The sequence below is a fragment of the Plectropomus leopardus genome, chromosome 4 (assembly GCF_026936395.1).
Source record: "Plectropomus leopardus strain MGB_pleo_1.0 chromosome 4, ASM2693639v1, whole genome shotgun sequence".
In the NCBI taxonomy this organism is placed as follows: domain Eukaryota; kingdom Metazoa; phylum Chordata; class Actinopteri; order Perciformes; family Serranidae; genus Plectropomus; species Plectropomus leopardus.
Genome location: NC_142179.1, coordinates 36,384,288 through 36,405,281, shown reverse-complemented (window position 1 = coordinate 36,405,281; position 20,994 = coordinate 36,384,288). Strand labels below are relative to the sequence as shown.

The following is a 20,994-nucleotide window of genomic DNA, read 5'->3' as shown; positions in this document are numbered from 1 at the left end:
AGGGCCTATAAATCTACACCACCTATGCTTGTATTCTGTCACCAGAATAAGTGGAGTTTTTTTGCATTTATTTTTCTATTCAGGTTTCTCTTTCGCATGTACATAAACTGTCAAACACTTGAGCTGCAGCTGTGCGATGTGAGGGGAGAAGAGGAATATTAATTTTTATTTAAATGATCCAATTGAGTCTAAAAACATGTTCAACAACATGACACCTCATTTTCTACAGAGCTACAGGTATGGATGTTTAATACAACAGTTATACTTAACAGTTATACTGATATGCAACTGCTAATTAAATTTCCATCAGAATCACAGCCACAAAAACAAAAACTATTTCCTCCTTGCTTTGTACACTACTTGGTGCTTAACCCTTGAAGCCTGAGCAAATTGATTTGATTTCTTGGATTTTTTTTTTTTTTTTTTGCAAAAACGCAGGGAGAAGGCAATGAGATAAGACATTGTCCAATAATGAACAAGAAATGAGTTAAAAGTTACAAAAAAACCCAACAACAACCTTAAAACAAGCTCCCCCCAAAAGTACAAAGCCAACAAAGAAATTACATGCACTTTGCACCCTACAGGTTATTTTAAGAAACCCAGAATAAAAACGTGAATGTGAAAATGAGCACAATATGGGATCTTTAAGTGGAATTGTGTCTTGTAAATAGTTGTGCAGAATAATAGCCCTCCCAGCTAGCAGGGATCCCACAACATCTGCTAACCTTATCTACAAGCTGCAATAATGTTTTAAAGAAAAAAAATTAAATTATGATTTATTTAAACTTTTAAAGAATGTCCCTGTAAGATTAAATGCTGACTAACTGTATAACTGCAATATTCTGAGGATGTTTTGATGATGCTGAGAGGTGACAGATTATAAAATGTTCAATTATATAACATTCCCACAATGTTATATGAGGACAAAAGAACATTTTCAAAGCATGTTATTATTCAGAAGATGTTATTGAGGCTTGAGATTACAGAGCATTTTTAATGAGAATGAAATTTAATGGAGTATGTTTTTTTTTTTTTTTTTAAAGGAACATTTTTTTTATGTTTACACACCCTAACTTTAAGAAGAACGCTCCGGAAACTTAAGGAAAACTTGCTGCTGAAAACGTTACTAAAATATTGCATTGCTTGCATTGTACCATTCTCAGAACGTTTTTAGAACCAAATATTGCTAGCTGGTCTTCCCAATAAAAACTCAATTGGGGCCCTTTTTGTCCTCGGTTGGTGACACAAGCGGTACCCCGCACTACAGGGCTCCGTCCCTGCGCAGCCCGCACGAGCCCGCACCGGACTTCCATCGCACAGCTGTGGCGTCACCTGGAAGTAGTCGCGCCGGGCGGGATGACCGGAACAACAAGATGGCGGAGTGGGAAGAGTTTCGGGTAGGCTAAAAGAAAAACACTGATTTTGACTTACTTCTGTCAACATAACAACATATAAAGAGAGCTCACAACGAAGAAACTGGTCGATATATAACTTTCCGAGTTGACGGGCTAAAAGAATAGGGCATAACTAGGCAGAAATAGGCATTTTCATAGCGCATCGTTTGCGTTTCGGTTGTTAGCCTCAATGCTAACAGTTTATGACAAGCCAGTCGCTTGTTAGCTCGCTGCAACTAGCCTAAACCATATTGAATTATTGCTTGTTTACGATGTCATTGTCTAATTATGTTAGTGTTTAAAGCTGTTAAGTAACCTGTTCTAATAATGTCAATGATTTCTGTACGATATCGACGACATGCAGTTAATATCACGACGATACACCCAGTTAGCCAAAAGTTATATGCTTAACTATCTTAAAAATTACAACTTTACGTGCCTTAACGTTAGCTACATTACACACAATCAATATCGATTTGTTTCATCTGTTCAACAACCCTGTTCAATTTCTGACTTGTACTTTTGGATGTGAACAACTTTCCAAACACAGAGCTAAGGGAGATTTTGCTGTTGCGTAGATAAGTGACAGCCTTGTGTCTGATCTACGTGTTGTTTGTGTCCGCTTCAAAATCGAATTAGCACTGTACATAACTTGGGGCGGTTTCAGGTAGTATGAAAGAGGTGGCCTCGCTCACAAGCATTAGATGTCTTGTTGGTTACTACAGCTGCTATGAATGCTGGGGGATAGAGTCCCGCCCCTCCGCTAGCTGCCCTGGTCCCTCCAGCAGCTGGGAGGCAATAATGGCTGTTTTCAGAAATTACTTTATCCATCAGTCGATCCAAACATATGAAGCATGTTCCTGGGATTTCTGTTTACTTTGTTTGCTAATAGGTATCTACCAGTGTACTGGCGTTTGATGCGACTCTTGTATTCATTCAAAGCCTCGGAGATCGTATTTGTTAAATTTCTTTTTAATTGTCTTTTTTTTCAATGAAAATGACAAGGTGAACAAATTTATAAAGCAAGTACAGATGTAGATATACATTAAGCTCAGAGTATGGACGCAAAACCCAAGGGATGCTGTTAAGCTTTTCAAACAGACAGGTCGTGTGTTCTTGAAAATATCTGTAATGATGCCACATTTCCATACAATATGCTAGGACTACAACCAGGGGTGGAAATTAACATCAGCCAAATTCTGATAAAATATGCAAGTGGCTGCTAGATTTCCTTTACTCACCAGCCAAAAAAACAATGGGTATCTGTTGTGTGGCTGGTAGATTTTCGAGTCCACCAGCCAAAGTGGCAGGTGGACAAAAAGTTCATTTCCAACCCTGATTACAACTAACAATTGTTTTCAATTAATTGATTATTCTCTTAATTAATTGTTAACAGTTCCAAAATTAAAATTAGTCTGTCAAAGAAGACTGTGAAAACAAGCTAAAAACAGAGAAGAATCTTGAAGCAGTGCTGTTTTGCTTTAAAAGTTTCCTAAACAGTTAATTGATTTTAATAATTGCTTATAGGACTGCTAGATTATGGGAAAACAATAATAATAATAATAATAATAATAATAATAATTATTATTATTATTATTAAAAACATATAATTATTTTGGCTAATATTGAAGTCACCATTATTTACCCACTGACTATGGAATTACTATGCAGTTATTGAACTTAAAATCTTGTCTTGTGTGTCCTGATGCCAACTGTGTATTTCCCTGAACTTTAAAAATAATTCAAATCTAGGTAACTCAATGGCCACAATTATTAGTCATTAAGAGAAGAGCACTCTTGGTCAGTGTGATTGCTATTCAGATTATCACTGAAATGGTTTTGGACAATCATACATGTTTACCTATTCAACTTTGTTGTGTTTCATTTTAACTGGATGTTATGTTTGCTTATTTAAAGTGTGTGGCAGTTGTATTTGTTGGGTATGATTAAAGTTTTTATATTTTTTCAAAATAACTATTAATCCAAAAATTGATTAAGAGGTGTACCCTAATATCTATCTATCTATCTATCTATCTATCTATCTATCTATCTGTCTGTTTACATTTACACACATGACTGTAAGGGCAGCAGGTGTGTACTTGGATCCCATGAGAGCAGGTGTTTCCGACTCAGTTGTTTTTGTGTTTGGCCACTGTAAAGTCGCTGCGCTCTGATGTAAGAGGGGTAACTGTAACATCTCTGTTTGCAGGAGTCAGTCCTGTAACACAGACCTGAGCCTGTTGACTGGTGAAACATCTGTGTGGCACGACACCAAAGCCATCATGAATCTCCAGCAGCCAGCGCCTCTCCCTCCTGTCCACCCTGATGTGCAGATGAAGCCCCTGCCCTTCTATGACTTGCTGGACGTCCTAATCAAGCCTTCAAGTCTAGGTCTGTGGTGTTTTATTTCCACTCTGGTCTCAGTCTATCAATCTATCTATCAGTCTGTCTATATCAGAGACCCGTAATTATGACAACTCCAATATTACTTGAATGTGGCATTTTTGATAAGCTATTTTCTGGCTGGTTGTATAAAAACAATTTAACATATTTGAGGGATTTTGAGAGAGAGAGATTTTATTTTTTGTTACTTTATATTATTTGATTTACTTTTTGAAATACATTTTTCTGAAGAAAAAAAAGACATTAAAAGAAGAGTATATACAGTATGTAATGCTGGTTAAAAAAGTTTCAATTGTACCAAGAGTGTACTATTTTAACTTTTTGTAATCTACACCAAAAAAAAAAAAAATGAACGTATGCAGTACTCTTAAAAAAAGGAAAATTAAATCAAAGTGATCATGCATGAATAACTAATAATATTTCAGTCATATATTTTGAAAGACAAGCTGAGGGCCACACTTGGCCCCTGGGCCTTTGGACATGACTGGTAAAGAAAGGTGTGATAATTACAGCTTCAGTAATATCTGCTGTCTTTACGTACACCAGAGCTCTGCTCTCTCACCGGAGCCGCAGGTCCAGTCTCTTGGCCTCTCTGTGGCACAGCAGCCCTCAGTGCTGATAGGCTATGATTTGTGAAGTCTATCCAGTCACATAGTGCTGTGGGACAAAATATTAAAACATAAAAGTGGAAGTAAATGAATGCTGGTGGAAATGGAAAGGTGGAAATAAATGCAGATTTACTATCTGAAAATGTACAGACATGTGAACTATGTGCTATGTATAAAGGTCACAAATTATACTATGTGTGTATTTTGAGCCATGGTACTTAAGTTATCTGAAGAACAATACTCTGTCACCAACAATCATCATTTGTGTTTTCAGGAGCGAGTCCTGCACAGAGGTACCACCAAGAAAAATATTTTATCTTTGCCTTGACACCACAGCAAGTTCGGGAAGTCTGCATATCCAGGTAAGACTGTTTTGAGAAAAACACGCCACAGTTTGTGATGTCAATAGTTTTACTATGTTTAACCTTGTTTGTGTACAGGGACTTTCTACCAGGTGGCAGAAGGGACTATATGGTTCAGATTCAACTGAGGTGAGAATGCACAGACATTTTTTTTAAACAATAGATTACCAAACAGATAGTCTAAAATCGGGGAACACTGGTTCAGAACTGAGCACCTACACTATCCGTCATAACTGCTTTGCTGAATATTCATTTATGTCACTTATATTTACAGATATCTTTTTAAAATATATGTATCAGCAAAGAGTTGTTCATGTTTTTTAGATATATATCCAGGCTCTTAAATGTTTCTTTGCATTGTCAGGTTTTGTTTGTCAGAAACAAGTTGCCCACAAGAGGATAACTACCCAAACAGTCTTTGCATAAAGGTCAATGGGAAACTTTTTCCTTTGCCAGTAAGTGCTTGTTTTATTCCAGAGCAATTCCAATAAAAATCCCATCCAACTCAAGTGCTTTACCATACAGACACTAACAAAGCATTTTGTTCCTGTAGGGTTATGCACCACCACCAAAAAACGGCGTGGAACAGAAGAGACCAGGAAGACCTCTGAACATTACCTCCCTTGTGCGGCTCTCCTCTGCAGTCCCCAATCAGATTTCAGTGACATGGGCACCTGAAATTGGAAAAGTAAGAACATTAACTTTGTTTAAACCTTTTTATCTTTTTGTTTTTTCTCTCTTCTTTTTATGTGCTTAAGTTGGACGCCATGTTTGTCGACAGTAACGGCGACATCTCTGTAAAGGTTGTTTGATGTCATGTTGTTTTTCAGACCTATTCTATGTCTGTGTACCTGGTGAGGCAGCTGACATCACCGCTGCTCCTGCAGAGGCTGAGGATGAAGGGCATCAGAAACCCAGACCACTCCAGAGCACTGAGTAACTATTCACTAAAGCACTATCACACCACTTCAGTGTTGCCCACTAGGACTTACGTAACAGCAGTTTTATCTTGAGGTTGTCACACATAACCATAGGTCTTAAACAGAGCTGTGCGATATGACAAAATACATCGTCTGACGATGAAAAAAAAAGTGTGTCATTTTATATTATGGTGTATCGTTTATTTCGTTTACATCATCTGATAACACTTTGCGTCCATCCGCGTCTACGCAATGCACGGCATCAAAACAAACAAACACGGAGGGAACTGGGAAGCGATCCTGAACGTGGGGATTCAGCACAAAGACACTGACACCGTTGTTGTTTTGCATGTATGTTTAATTATCCATTTATTGTGAGGAGCAGCATTATCCAACCCAACCCCCATTCAAAAAAGTGTGAGAACCACAGCTTTAGAGCATGTAGACTCTCTGGTCAGCTTCTGTGATCAGACTGAGCATGGTTATCAGTTATTAGTCAGCACTGGTGTCTTAAGCTGCACTTCCTAAAGCTGCAATTGACCTTTTCATCATAATACCAACTGGACTGAGAAATAGGTCTCAAACTGATTTGAAATGAGAGATCAGCACCTAACATTTGTTGAAATCCATCGTAAAGTGGGCCCCTGTGCTTCAATGAATTTATTTTTATCTTTTGTTTTGGCATATTTTACACCATCTAAATTAATCTCTTTCCTCTGCCTCTGTGTTCCAGTTAAAGAGAAGCTGACAGCAGATCCAGACAGTGAGATTGCTACAACAAGCCTTCGAGTCTCCCTCATGTGCCCGGTAAATGAAACATCAGTGTAGACTGTTTGTGTGACTACAGCAACTTTCAAATTATTCTGACAGCATACATTTTTGTTTGTTGAGAAATGTGATAAGAATTGGTGTTCTGTATGTGTTGTCCATGAATCAGATTAGGGCACTTTCTGCCACAGTTTCTTTTCCTTGAAATACCACTGGAGGGCGCCAAAGTATAAACAGTTCAGCATGCAGCAGTACTTTTACATTCAAAAGGCACTAGAACAGGAGACCATTGTCATTTCTGTAGCCTGTAATGACTATCTGAGCGCTGAGACCACAAGTCATGTTTCAGTGTATTGGCTGTGATAACATAATTATTTTGCTTACATGAATTTACTGATGACAGGAGTCCACGACATTTGTCATTGCCATTATTAAAAGAGAACAATGTCACAGGTTTTTTAATAGAGGTGTGGAAGAGTCGCAAATTCCTGCAAGCTGCTGATCACTTTTTGTTACTTTATTTATAAAGTGTCTTTTCTCAGACCTTCATTATGTGAAATTTTACGTGATGAAATAGGGCTGGTCTTGCCTTCTTATTGAACATCATGTATCATTATTTTGGGGAGTTTTTCCTTAGTTGATGTAAGGATCTAAGATCATATGCTGTAAAGCTCTCTGAGGTAAATTGTGATTTGTGATAATGGGCTTTATGAATAAAACTGACTTAAACTGAAACTGACTATTGACGAAAATGATATTTAGATCATTTTCCAGGGTTCGTACAAGGTGCTTGAGGTGCTTTAAGTACCTGAATTTGACACTCAGAAATTTAAGCACTGGAATAAATTTAAAATCAGATCTTTTTTTAACCTGGTCTTTTAAAAAGACTTGATTATAATTGAGAGGAGAACAGAATTATAAATTATTTTAGGATTCGGGAATTGTTTTAATGCTGCTTCTCTCTGCTGTGAATTAATCTGCTTTTTTGTTATCTGCCAATCACCTGCCTAAATAAAAATCAGTTAATTCATATTAGGTAATTTTAGGCTCTGTTCGCATCTTTGCTCCATTTACAAATTTGCACAATTCTCTCTCAACAGATGGTTGCGGAGAAAACAATTTCATCCTTGAAAGTAAACATTAATGCTTAAAAAAGGACTGGAAGGTCCTTGGATTCGATTTGCTCCCATCTGTACAAACCATGATTATCGTTTTATCACCCTGGCCAGTGATGAAAGTCTTATAAAGTGAGAACAAGGGATCCACAGTGTGCAGGATTTTTTTTGAGTGACACATTAGTCAAAAAGTGCACATATGCACATGTCTGTGAGACTTTCAGGAGTGCAAGAACTCTGCACTCCAGAACTCTCTCTTATTTTGGGAACTTATGTGAATTGAGCTTTGTGCACAGAGAACAAACCTTTTTTCAAATTTCTTTTGCTTTGACTGACATCACTGTTTTTTGTCCTCCAGCTGGGTAAGATGCGACTGACAGTGCCGTGCCGGGCGGTGACCTGCTCTCACCTGCAGTGTTTTGATGCTGCCCTCTACCTGCAGATGAATGAGAAGAAACCCACCTGGATCTGTCCTGTGTGCGACAAGAAGGCTGCATATGAGAGTCTCATCATTGATGGGTGAGTTAAAAAAATTCAACCACAACACACAAATAATGACCAGTTGATGCCTCTGCAAAGGTTTATCCAGTGCCATGTTCTCATTACTTGTTATGCCAGTAAAACAAGTGATGAGAACATGTCACCAGGAAAATCCATGTTTCCTTGTGCTTTATCCGCACTTTTCATTCTTCATTTTTTGATAATTTTGGCTGTGTTCATGCATATGGCATACACTTCAGCAAGATTGTGTATTTTTGTTTAATTTTAAAATTTCCAGCTCAGCTCCTACAATAAATCTTAAATACACTGTGGAAACAAAATTGTTACATTCATACTGTAATAAATGTGCCATTGAAACTCATTCAAACAGTCCATGCCAGTTTTAGCGGGACTAACACAATGATTCAACTTTGTCTAACATCATGTAAACACAGTGAATATTAGAAGGCGGTACAGGTTATTTCATTGTGTGAAATACATATTTAATCAACATTTAAGTAAATATGATAATTGTATTGGACTTGAATATGAGATTTTACAGAAGCTCTGGGATCACTGCCAAATAACTTGATTGGAATATCTCTAATTTTAACACAAGGATAAGTGTGATTAATTTGTAGATTTCTCATGCTCATTCATATTACCACTCAGAAGTCTCTATTGGTCATGGGGGCTTTGGAAACTAAAAACAGGCTCATGGATCAGAAGCTGAGGAAATCCACAAACAAAGTCAGTCTGCTCGTGTGCCTAGTTAATTACTGTGTACTTGTGACTGAAGTTTTTTGTTTTTGTCCAGCTTATTCCTGGAGATCCTGAATGACTGCTCAGACGTGGATGAAATCAAGTTCCAGGAGGACGGAACCTGGTGTCCCATGAGACCAAAGAAAGAGGCCGTTAAAGTCCCCTCTCAGTCAGTTCAAAAAATTGAGAGTAAGTATGTCATCTTCATATCTGGGGAAGGTTTGAATTGATCCAATTGTCAAGTATTGTGTTTGTATCACAGCCTGATATATCTTAACACTTTGAAAACTGCAGTGACATCACTTCTCTGGTGCTGTGTTTTGGTACCTTTTGCAAGTAATTAAAGCTTTGAAGCCAGAGCAAATTGGTAGGATTTCTTTCAACAACACTGAAAAAAAAGGCATTGAGCAGTTTGTAAAGAAAAGTTCCAGAAATTGCAAAAATTAATTGGTTTAGATTTTTTTTAAATGCTAGGGAAAAATGTTTTAGAAAAAAAAGGTTGTTAAAAAACTGCATGTACAATTATCAAAATTACATTTTGAAAATTTTGAATTATTATACATTTTTAGGCACATTTTTTAGGTCATTTACTTGTTTTTTTTATTTCTTTTTGTCTTGTCTTTTTTTTTTAATCAGGAATTTTAAGGTAATTTTTTTGTTCTTTTTTTAAACTAATTTCTTTCCGGGTCTTCTCCTTTGTTTTAGCTCATTGCCTTCTTTCCATGTTTCGTAAGAAATCAAGCCAATTTGCTCAAGGTTCAAAGGGTTACTCCTCTGTGGCACAGAGATCCATTGTCCACGTTCCTAAATCTGGCATGCCTTATGTCGTAGGAACCATGAGTACTAGCCTTATCCTCGATCCCTTGTCTTTTAGCCGCAGCTCCTTTGCGCCAGTCTTCAGTGGTCCCCCTTTCTACTGAGCCTAGCACCACCAAGAAGGCGGATGTGATTGATCTGACTCTGGAAAGCTCCTCCTCTTCCTCAGATGAAGAGGACACAGATCCTCCTCTGAAGAAACGCTGCGTTTTCATTTCCAAGAACGAGGAGATGCATGCAAAGGGGTAAGCGAGCCTCATAAACAGACCTGCACGCACCAATCTTTCTTCTTCAAATACTGTCAATTTGCCATCTAATCTCCACACTTTAGTCACAGCTTGCTGTTTTGTGGAAGGCTTAGATGTGGAGCACACTGTTGAAGTAAAAGCTTGCTGTTCTCTCTCAGAGTGTTGACCTACCAGCCAACCGTGCGCGTGCCAAACGTCCAGGCCCTGGACCCATCCTATCTCACCTCTACGCTTGCTGACTATGCAGTCCCCTTCCACCCCTCCACCCTGGCCACCATCCCAACAGACATGCAGAGTGAGTCAACTGGATAGCCTTTCTATAAGAAGTTACTATGTGGAACTCACAAGAATCTAATTAAAATGATTATTTAATGAAAATATTTCATTTTTTTCTTTCCTATAGGTCTGGATTTGTTTTCCTTAATTCAAGCAGATCCTCAGGTAAGTGCTGTGCAGTTTTCTACTGTTTGAAGCTGCACTATGCATGTTTTCTCTCATGTTATCAGTCTCAATCAGGAATCACACAGCAACAGAAAATAGCCTCTAACTGCTACTTAGACACTGTAAGCTCATACTGTTGTTCAAACTGCTTTATAGTTAGCCTGGATAGTAATACGAAGAGGACAGCAATTAGATCTGACGAGCAAGGATTAAACACTCTCTCCATAAAGACACTGATACTGATTTTTGAAAATTGAGTCAACCTTTACAAGGGAGATAGGAATGTTTATTTTTAAAAAATCCTCACATCCTCCTCTTTAACATAATTTATAATAATAAAAATAATAATCGGTATTTGTATAACGCCTGTCATACAAAAAATGTAGCTCAAAGTGATTAAAACGTGAGAGTGCTACAAGCTAAAAGCCACTATATATATATGTGTATATATATACACTACCGTTCAAAGGTTTGGGGTTACCCAGACAATTTTGTGTTTTCCATGAAAAGTCACACTTTTATTTACCACCATGAGTTGTAAAATGAATAGAAAATATAGTCAAGACATTGACAAGGTTAAAAATAATGATTTGTATTTGAAATAATAATTTTTTCCTTCAAACTTTGCTTTTGTCAAATAATCTTCCATTTGCAGCAATTACAGCATTGCAGACCTTTGGCATTCTAGCTGTCAATTTGTTGAGGTAATCTGGAGAAATTTCACCCCACGCTTCTAGAAGCCCCTCCCACAAGTTGGATTGGCTGGATGGGCACTTCTTGCGTACCGTACGGTCAAGCTGCTCCCACAACAGCTCAATGGGGTTTAGATCAGGTGACTGCGCTGGCCTTTCCATTACAGATAGAATAGCAGCTGCCTGCTTCTTCTCTAAATAGTTCTTGCTCAATTTGGAGGTGTGCTTTGGGTCATTGTCCTGTTGTAAGATGAAATTGGCTCCAATCAAGCACTGTCCACAGGGTATGGCATGCCGTTGCAAAATGGAGTGATAGCCTTCCTTATTCAAAATCCCTTTTACCCTGATCTTTACCCAAATCCACCACCTTACCAGCACCAAAGCAACCCCAGACCATCACGTTACCCCCACCATGCTTGACAGATGGCGTCAGGCACTCTTCCAGCATCTTTTCAGTTGTTCTGTGTCTCACAAATGTTCTTCTGTGTGATCCAAACACCTCAAACTTCGATGCGTCCGTCCATAACACTTTTTTCCAGCCTTCCTCTGTCCAATGTCTGTGTTCTTTTCCCCTATTAATCTTTTTCTTTTATTGGCCAGTCTCAGATATGGCTTTGTCTTTGCCACTCTGCCCTGAAGGCCAGCATCCCGGAGTCGCCTCTTTACTGTAGATGTTGACACTGGCGTTTTGCGGGTACTATTTAATGAAGCTGCCAGTTGAGGACCTGTGAAGCGTCTATTTCTCAAACTAGAGACTCTAATGTACTTATCTTGTAGCTCAGTTGTGCAGCGGGGCCTCCCACTTCTCTTTCTACTCGGGTTAGAGCCTGTTTGTGATGTTCTCTGAAGGGAGTAGTACACACCGTTGTAGGAAATCTTCAGTTTCTTGGCAATTTCTCGTATGGAATAGCCTTCATTTCTAAGAACAAGAATAGACTGTCGAGTTTCACATGAAAGTTCTCTTTTTCTGGCCATTTTGAGCGTTTAATGTGTTTAATGTGATGCTCCAGATACTCAACCTGCTCAAAGGAAGGTCAGTTTTATAGCTTCTCTAACCAGCTAAACTGTTTTCAGCTGTGCTAACATGATTGCACAAGGGTTTTCTAATCATCCATTAGCCTTCTGACGCAATGAGCAAACACATTGTACCATTAGAACACTGGAGTGATAATTGCTGGGAATGGGCCTCTATACACCTATGTAGATATTGCACCAAAAACCAGACATTTGCAGCTAGAATAGTCATTTACCACATTAGCAATGTATAGAGTGTATTTCTGATAGTTTAAAGTTATCTTCATTGAAAAAAACAGTGCTTGTCTTTCAAAAATAAGGAAATTTCTAAGTGACCCCGAACTTTTGAACGTTAGTGTATATATATATATAAATATGTATATGTGTGTGTGTGTGTATACATATACATATATATGTACGTATATGTGTGTGTGTGTATATATATATATATATATATATATATGTGTGTGTGTGTGTATCCCTTTGGTATCTTACATAACTTATCACAGAGCAGCCAGATCTCCCTGTTGACTGCATCACCTCAAGTGGCAAGGTCAAGTTTTAACAACTTACAGGAAGATTGACTTAAAAAAAAAGAATTTCCCTTTTACAACACAAGTAGGCTCCGTTTAGGAAGGATGCAGGAAACAAACAAAATTAGCTGGAGGTCACACATTTACTAGAGGTTCAGTTCATGTGGATCCTGATTGCCACAAAGGCATACTCTGAGGTAGATATACTGAGTCTTTGGAATCCCCTGTCAAATTTGTGTAGAGGTTTAATTTTCATCATTTGGCAAACAGTATGAATAAGTCCAATATTTAATAGAGATATGTCATCACCTTTTGTCAGCTGAAACACTTTTGAGTATGAACTACTACTTTCATTCTGTGCCCTTTTCGATGATAACCAGAGATGGACCTTTTTGTTCAAAAGACAAAACTATTTTATTTAAACAGGAACATCCCCCAAACTTACTATTGCCAAACCCGCCAGACTTATTTTAGCATGGATAGAGCAGCATATTTTCACATCTAACTGGGTGAATGCAGGGTTTATTTCAACCAAATCAAAGTTGGAGGTTGTTTGAACAGTGGAAAGATGAACCAAGATGATTTTTTGTGAGTTTTTGCTTTCTTCTGTGAAGGTGTGTTTTACAGTGATAAAATTTTCTGTTTAATTAAATAGTCCGGAGGGTTTGACAATGACAATGTCTGTGCTGTTTCTGGTGAAACAAAAAGGATTTTTGTCTTTTTTTTTTCTTTTAACAAAGAGGTGGACCTGTGTGGGACCCTGCCATAATGTTGTCAGACACTTAGAATAACAATTTAAGTCTGTCAATAAAAAAACAGGAATTTCAGTCAACATAAATGGACAATGCTCAGTTTCTCTGGCCTGAGGGGTTTCATTGCAGCCTGCTTCACCGCTGCTGCTGCAACAGTCTGGCTCAATACTGGACCAATTTCAAAAACTGATGTTCTGGTAAGTCACTTGGATATAAAAACATGGGAAAATAGGGTCCGGGTTGAAAAATACCAAGTTACTCTTTAAGCCCGAATAAGTTTTTGCGGCTCTTTGGCAGTTAAATATTTTTGACTATAATTTATCTATAGCTGATACAACTAAAAAATGGAGATTCTAGAAACTGTCCAGCCTGTTCTCATTCTAAATTCATTAAATACAGCCGCTTTTAGTGTAAGATCCTGAATTCAAAAGCCACCTTTCACATCCGCGTGATTCAATGCTGGATGGCGTCAGGTGAGAACGCAGCCAGACAGAACTGTACGCAAAGTTATAATACGCCACTGGATGGCACCTGCCGCAGCAGCATGATACGCGGATCATGTGAGAAGGCGGCCAGATGAAACCTGTCACGTTTGCATTCTACGCCACTAAACGACATCTGGTTGAAATGCTGCCGGTAAAGGCGTGCTTTAAGGGGCGCAAGGGCAGGTGGGAGGGGTGGTGGATGTATTCAACAAACCACAGACTTTCATGCAGGAGTCTGTTTTTTTTCTTTTCTTTTTACACCTTACCGTGTGCCTGTTTTCCAAATCTTAACCATCTGTGCCAGCATGTGTGTTTGTTAATGTCCTGGCGTTGGTTGCCATGTGATTTTGTAGCCAAACATAACCACATGCAGTGTTACACATGCAGAAGGATACTAAAGCATAATATGTTGATGTGGAAGTCAACTGCAAAGTGGCAACATGTGACGACTTGGGATTAGAACGAGTTGAACTGCCATACATTGGATTGGAAAAGTTGTATTTTAGCAGTTCATACGTACTGAAGAGTTCTGACATTTCAGTAGGCTTTAATAATCCTGATCACCTTGTTTTTCCCGCACAGCATTACCGGCCACCGATGTTCCTGGACAACCTGACGAACAGCATGCAAAGTGCAGCTGCAGCCAGCACCAGCTCAGCCCTGGTGTCATCCTCCAGCAGCCACTACGATACCAGCACCCATGCTGCCAGCTCCTTCCACGAGACCCGGGTCATCACAGGAGGAGGGGGCGTTGGGGGCGGGACGGACAGCAGCATATCAGATATCATTTCGCTAGACTGAGCCACGTCTCACTGGACCTTTTCAGGCCCGTTTTCTGTGGCCTTCTTAGTGTGGACTACGTGTTCATGTCATGTTGAGTTTTTACACCCAAGCACCCAAATTGGTATACATGAGCACTTTGATGGCTTGAACATTTTCATGATCTTTTAAACTGTATTCAGGCATGTTTCTTTTTGCCATTGGGGTTTTTTAATTGCAAATGGGTTTTACATCCTATCCTCTAAAGGAGGATGATAAATGGTTTTAATGGCCAAGGACAACATTTTGTGTCAGTGAATTGTCATTTCTCTTGAGGTTTATGTGACTTCAACATTTGTGGAATATTCTCATGTGCTCTCATACAAACCTTAATCACATTAGATCAAAACCTTGGTTTAGTCCAAAGTCCCTTGGTATTTATCGTTGGTTTTGTCCGATATTCCTTGCAGTTATAGCCTTGTTTTATTCTAATATCTCATGGAGTTGTAGCTTTGGATTAATCTAACCTTTTCTTTGGCTTTTTACCATTGGTTTTGTCCAATGTTCCCTTCTGTTTTGCCTTGGTTTTGTCCGATGTTCCTAGGTGTTCTAGCCTTGGATGAATCCAATATTCCCTGGCATTTTAGCATTAGTTTAGGCCAATGTTTCCTGTTGTTGACGCCTTAGGTTAAACCAATATTTACTGATTTTTCAGCCTTGGTTTAGTCCAATATTTCCTGACGTTTTGCCTTGGTTTAGTCCAATATTCCCTGGTATTTAACCCCTGGTTTAGTCCAGTGTTTCCTGGTATTTTAGCATTGGTTCAATCTAATATTCCATGCTGTTTTATCTTTGGATAAATCCAATGTTTCATGGTGTTGTAGCCTCGGTTTTGTCCAATATTCCCTTTTGTTTTAGCCTTGGTTTAGTCCAATAGTCCCTGCTGTTAAAGCCTTGGTTTATTCCAGTATTCCCTTCTGTTTTAACCTTGGTTTGGTCCAGTATTCCCTGCTGTTTTAGCCTTGGTTTAGTCTAATATTCCCTGCTGTTTAAGCCTTGGTTTAGTCCAATTTTCCCTGCTGTTTTATCCTTGGTTCAGTCTAATATCCCCTGCTGTTTTAGAGTTGGATTAGTCCAGTGTTCAGTAGTGTAGCCTTGGATTAGTCCAGTTTTCTCTGGTGATGTAGCCTTTATTTGGTAAAATGTTCCCTAGTATTTTATCCTTGGTTTAGTCCAATATTCCTTGATATTTAGCTTTAGCTGGTTCTGTGCCATTGCGTGTCCAGCCAGGGAGTATATACTTTGAAATAAGTGGAACTGGCAATCCTTTCACATTTTGAGGAGTCATTTGTGTCAGCGCCCATATAAAGATATTACCTGGGGAACTTTGTTAGTTTGTTTTTCATCATGCAGTATCATGACCCCAACAGAACAGAACAGACAGAAATATTTTAATATCCCTTCCATCCTCAGCTCAGTAGATGTTTTCCTGGCAGAAAGATAGATTTAATACTTTTTTTGTAGTTGCTCTAGTTTTGAAAATATTTAGAACATTGAACTCTTCATTTATACCAATTTGTTTGCTTGAGCATACATGTAAATCTGACTTCAGCCAATTCTGGCCTGGTTGACCTGAACTGTGTGCGTCATTAGCACAGAACAGAGTCTGCACAGGTGGAAGGAGAGCTTGGACTCACTGCTCTCAGCAGGACCTTGTTTCACACATCCATGATGCAAATGAATGGATGGTTGGACGTAGGAGGGTCCTTGGTGAAAAAGACTTTTGGACCGGTAAAGCTACTGTTGACTGTAAACATGGAAGGCACGTCAGTTATACAAATGTTTTTATTGGTTCTAATGGCTGTCAGTCATTACTCCACGAGGGATTTTTACATGGCAACTTTCATTTCTACGTTCTTTTGTAATTTAGTCAGAGCAATAATAATTTATCTAGAGTTGTAAATGTAGTTCACGTACTCGCTTAATGATTCCAGCTGGTCCGTACCACTCTGCCTCCCAAATCCAATCTCTTTCCTCTGTGTTTGGTCAATTTATTTGCTTATTGAAGGTGCAAACATGATTTTGTTTTGTTGGAGAAAAACATTAAAAGGAATAGTCAATTTAGGTAAATATGCTCATTTGCTCTCTTTTAGAGAGTGAGATCCTCAGATGGCGATCAATCTCATGTCTGTGTTAGTACAGACCTTGAGTCATGATGTGGTTTTCTAGCTTAGCGTGACTGGAAGCAGAGGAAACAGCTTGTCTGGCTGTGCTCAGATTTAAACAATACACCTACTAACAGCTCTAAAGCTCACTGATAAACATGCTGTGTGCTATTTGTTGCTCCTTAAACAAAGACAGATATGTGAATCACAGGAGGGATGCATGATTTGGGGATTTTTGCTGATATATAACAACTTATTTGGCGGATTACTGAAATCAATGTATCGACTTTTTCCCCACCTAAGTTTATTGATAATCAGCTCTCTTCTGCATATTCTTATGGTGATGGTCCACCAGCAAATGGAGATATTGAATATAATACTTTTCATTTTAAAACCAGTCTCTGCTGATATCGATGATGTACAATTTATGGTTTTAGGGGTAATTATCAGAATTCATTGACTGGTTGGGGAAATGAGTCAGAAATCTTCTTTCCCAAAGTCAACTTTTACTTGCCTCTATACAAATAGTTTTATGCATTAGCTGGTATCAGATAACAACAAAGACAACTTTATTGTCATGTTTCATCATAAACTTAAACAGCTTTTGAAAAGTAATCCCATTTTATCTGCTTGCTGTCAGACTTGCAGCAAACTGCATGTTGCATTATTGGAGTTTTGTCCACATCCTCTAACACCCATAACGACAGCAACTTTTTTTTTCTTTAGAAATCCATTTGTGTCCTTTTGTATCATTCTCTGCCCCCTCTCTAAAGTCATATGTTTTTGTGGGTCGGTAAACTCAATCTGTTCACAGCTGACTTTTAAACCCTGCAAAATGAACAGTTAAGTTTCACTTTGACTGCACCTGATATTCTGCTGCTCCATCTGTGCCCAGAGTGAACTTTGTACCCAAAGAGCATGAAGCAGTCAATAACTAAATGGAATATATATCACAGCAGAGCTCCTAATGAACGGTTCTGCTCCAAAAATAGAAGATCTATTAGTTGTGACATGTCTGCACCTGCCTATTCATTTCCTCTTCCTTCCATTCTTCATGCTAAGCTAGGCTAACCACATCCTGACTCCAACTCTGTGCTTAAAACAGACATTAATGTTCATCTTCTTAAATCCCACTCGAAAAGAAAGTCAAGAGTATTTCCCAAAATGTTTGAACTGTTCCTTGAAATTTTCTTACAAATGAGTGCATCAGTTTGGACTAGCATGAGACAGTTCAGTAGATTTTGACGTAATGTAAATGAAAGAGTTTGTTAGCATCTCAAGTTTTTATCATCTTACTTGTAGTTAATATTTAAAAGTCCACTCTGTAATTCTCCGGAACTCTGGCCTCTGGTATTTTTGGATGTTATTGTACGTTGATGATGCTGTGTTTTACTATAGGATGGATGAACGTGGCATAAACACTCGCTCAGCGTTGACACCTTAAGCCCATTTTCTCACAGTCGACAGTAAGAAGTAAGAAAGATAAACAGGGCAGCTATTGTATCACACCTTCATTATCTGGATTGCTTGCTGTGCGTGTGGACATTCAGCCATCAGGAGCTCAATCTCAGGGACCTATACTCCACTTTTTCTGGGCTTGATGAACTGCATGAATGGAAATACTGACACAAACAACACTGTCAGTATCTGGAACTGAAATACAAATGTGCTGTAAAAGTTAGGCTAATGTGTAACATCTTTTGGGTCAGTGTTTTATTCGAAGTATTCCAACATTATGCTTATGATCATTGATGATTTCATGTTAACGGTCAATTCAACCAAATTAAAAAAAAAAAAAAAAAAAAAAAGATAAGCTCTGGTGGTATCCTGCATTGCGATTGTTTCTGGTATATGCCAACAGGTTTTGAGGTATCTGTCGCTGAGAATTCAGTTTTAACAGAATTATGTTAACATTACATTTCAAATATTGTGATTTTTATGATTATGTGAAATGAACATGACCTCTTAACAATGCATTAAATGGTGGAAGACATGAAATGTGTCAATATTACGTGCTGGAAACCCAAAAACAATGTAAATGCAAAGCAAAATCTATTAGGAATGGTTGCGGTTTTGTAAAACAGTGGCAGTTTGGTTAGGTTTAGGGAAAGACTAGTTTTTGGTTAAAATAACCATGTATTGTACGTAAGTCACATTAAATTATTTACTTTTCACAGTAAAGTACTTACTCTGTGAAGTACTTAGCGTTGTTATGTGAGGTTGGTAAGTTCATGGAACTACATTGAACTTTGGTTTCAAACGGGACACAAACAGTTTCTGCCCACATTTTCTCACTTCGTATACTTAAGGGCCGTTTACATGGCAACAGTTCTCGCATGAAACATTAAACTTTTGTTGTGGTTTGGCCATCCTCCACAAGAAAACGCAAACTTTTGAAACCGCACTCCAGAGTGTAATCTTTTGAAAACACAACCCCACCTGTCCCTGGTGACGGTGATGTCACGGCCAGATTGCACCCATGCACCTTGTGGTCTTCTATGGTGTTTCATTACAAAGTTAGACCACCGACTACCGGCCTGGCATGCATACTACAGCGTTTTTGGTTGTTTTTGCAAATGTGTGCACACAAGGATTATTATTATAATGCAAAGGAAAGACTATAACGTCTTATGTCGGGGGGGGGGGGCAAAAGTAAAGCAAGTACAAAATTTTAACACATTTCGTGTCTGATACTACATAATGCATTGTTAAAGAGTTTGTGTCCATTTGATGTATTTCTGAAAACAGGGCTGTCCTGTTACTCTGGATGATTCACAGACTGGAGACAGTCCTAATTTTAACAAGTATACAACAAGTATAACTGTCAGCAAAACTGTTGCCAAATTCTATTCTCCTTTATTGTATTTAGGCAAAGGCAGAAATCTCAGAGACTGAAAAATCTGGACAAATAAAACCTCAACTGTCTGCATGTAGAGATACCAGGGGACAACATTTTTTTTTTGTTGTAATTTTGGTGACCTACAACCCTTAATAAGTATAGATTAATAAATAATAACATGTGTGAGATGTAACAACATCAAATTATTTTCCCAATGTTACAGCAACTTTAGTCACACACAGAAAACATCTGTGAGTGATGAGTGTTTGCATAGAGGTCACTGTTTGGTGAAATTACTGATTCGACTTCTGAGACTGTCTTTATTTACCTGCAGGCAGATGTTTGTGAAGTGGATCCATGGGATTTTTTTAAAATGTTTATTTTGTACTCTTCATACAGACTTTGAAACATAAACCACTCAGACGGCTCTCTCGTGACATCATGTTAACTGACTCAGAGAAAAGTACTCATTGGGGTTTGCTTCACTCTCACGAGGTTCATACAAAATTGTCTTTGTTTCCTTTTATCTGTAAACTTTAAGCGATTTGAATTGTGGTACCATGTGTGGGTGTTTTTTTTATTATTAAAAGTTTTCTTTTTTTATTCAGTTAAAATATGTTACTCTTGGAAATGGTGTAAAAGGTTTGTTATTCCCAGGAGTAAACAAGTTCTTTACAAAAAGCGAAAAACTAGATTCATTCATCTAGGAGCTCATTGCCTCTTAGAGGTTTTTTGGTTCTAAAAAATGTTCAAAGAATGGTACAATGCAACCAATGCGATGTTTTAGTAAAGTTTTCAGCAGCAAGTTTTCTTTAGTACTTTTTTACTTTTAGTACATTAAAATGTCCACACTGTGACCCCCTGTCAACCGTGGGGATGTGCTGTTTTTAATCTTTGTGAAATGGTCAGGGGCCACCAGGCCAAATTAATCATTGAACACTCAACATGTCAGGTCATATGGCAGCAAAGAGCCAGCTGCAGGGGGGAAATATGGGGGAAAGCCAAGGCTAAATGGGGGAAAAGTCAACCTGGGAAATCAGATCCGACGATCAGACGTGGACTTGGTGAAGGTTGAGGCTAAGTTGAGGTCAGTGCCATCCTCAGGTGTGTGTTTGCTGTCAAACAGCAAGCACTACAAAAACAAGACTGCCTTTGATGCAAAACTTTCAAACATATAGACGGGATTACTGTCATGGCCAGCTTCTTTTGACCATTTGTACATGAGGTTTTCCCTGTCACCTTCAAATGATCTGCATTTGTTTAGTAATTTTATATTTACACACACACATACACACACACAGGTCTGTTTTGTGGTTGTCTGGCCTTACACATGACACATTTTAGTTTTTTCTGAAAAGCCAACATCCCATCGACCAGTCAAAATATAGCATCTCACACAGAAACTCAGGTGCTCCTGCTGTTTTTTCCATTAACAATT

General features: G+C 38.4%; 1 protein-coding gene across 1 annotated transcript; it reads left to right on the top strand.

The window, feature by feature from the left end:
- The first annotated feature begins 1,242 nt into the window (after positions 1–1,242).
- Positions 1,243–20,170, top strand: pias2 (protein inhibitor of activated STAT, 2). The gene is made up of 14 exons (XM_042489065.2): positions 1,243–1,397; positions 3,604–3,785; positions 4,680–4,767; positions 4,846–4,896; positions 5,132–5,222; positions 5,321–5,455; positions 5,598–5,703; positions 6,421–6,494; positions 7,929–8,089; positions 8,868–9,001; positions 9,687–9,873; positions 10,035–10,171; positions 10,280–10,317; positions 14,376–20,170. The coding sequence occupies exons 1-14, from the start codon at positions 1,357–1,359 to the stop codon at positions 14,592–14,594; spliced, it is 1,644 nt and encodes a 547-aa protein (XP_042344999.1). The 5' UTR covers positions 1,243–1,356; the 3' UTR covers positions 14,595–20,170.
- Positions 20,171–20,994: the final 824 nt, after the last annotated feature.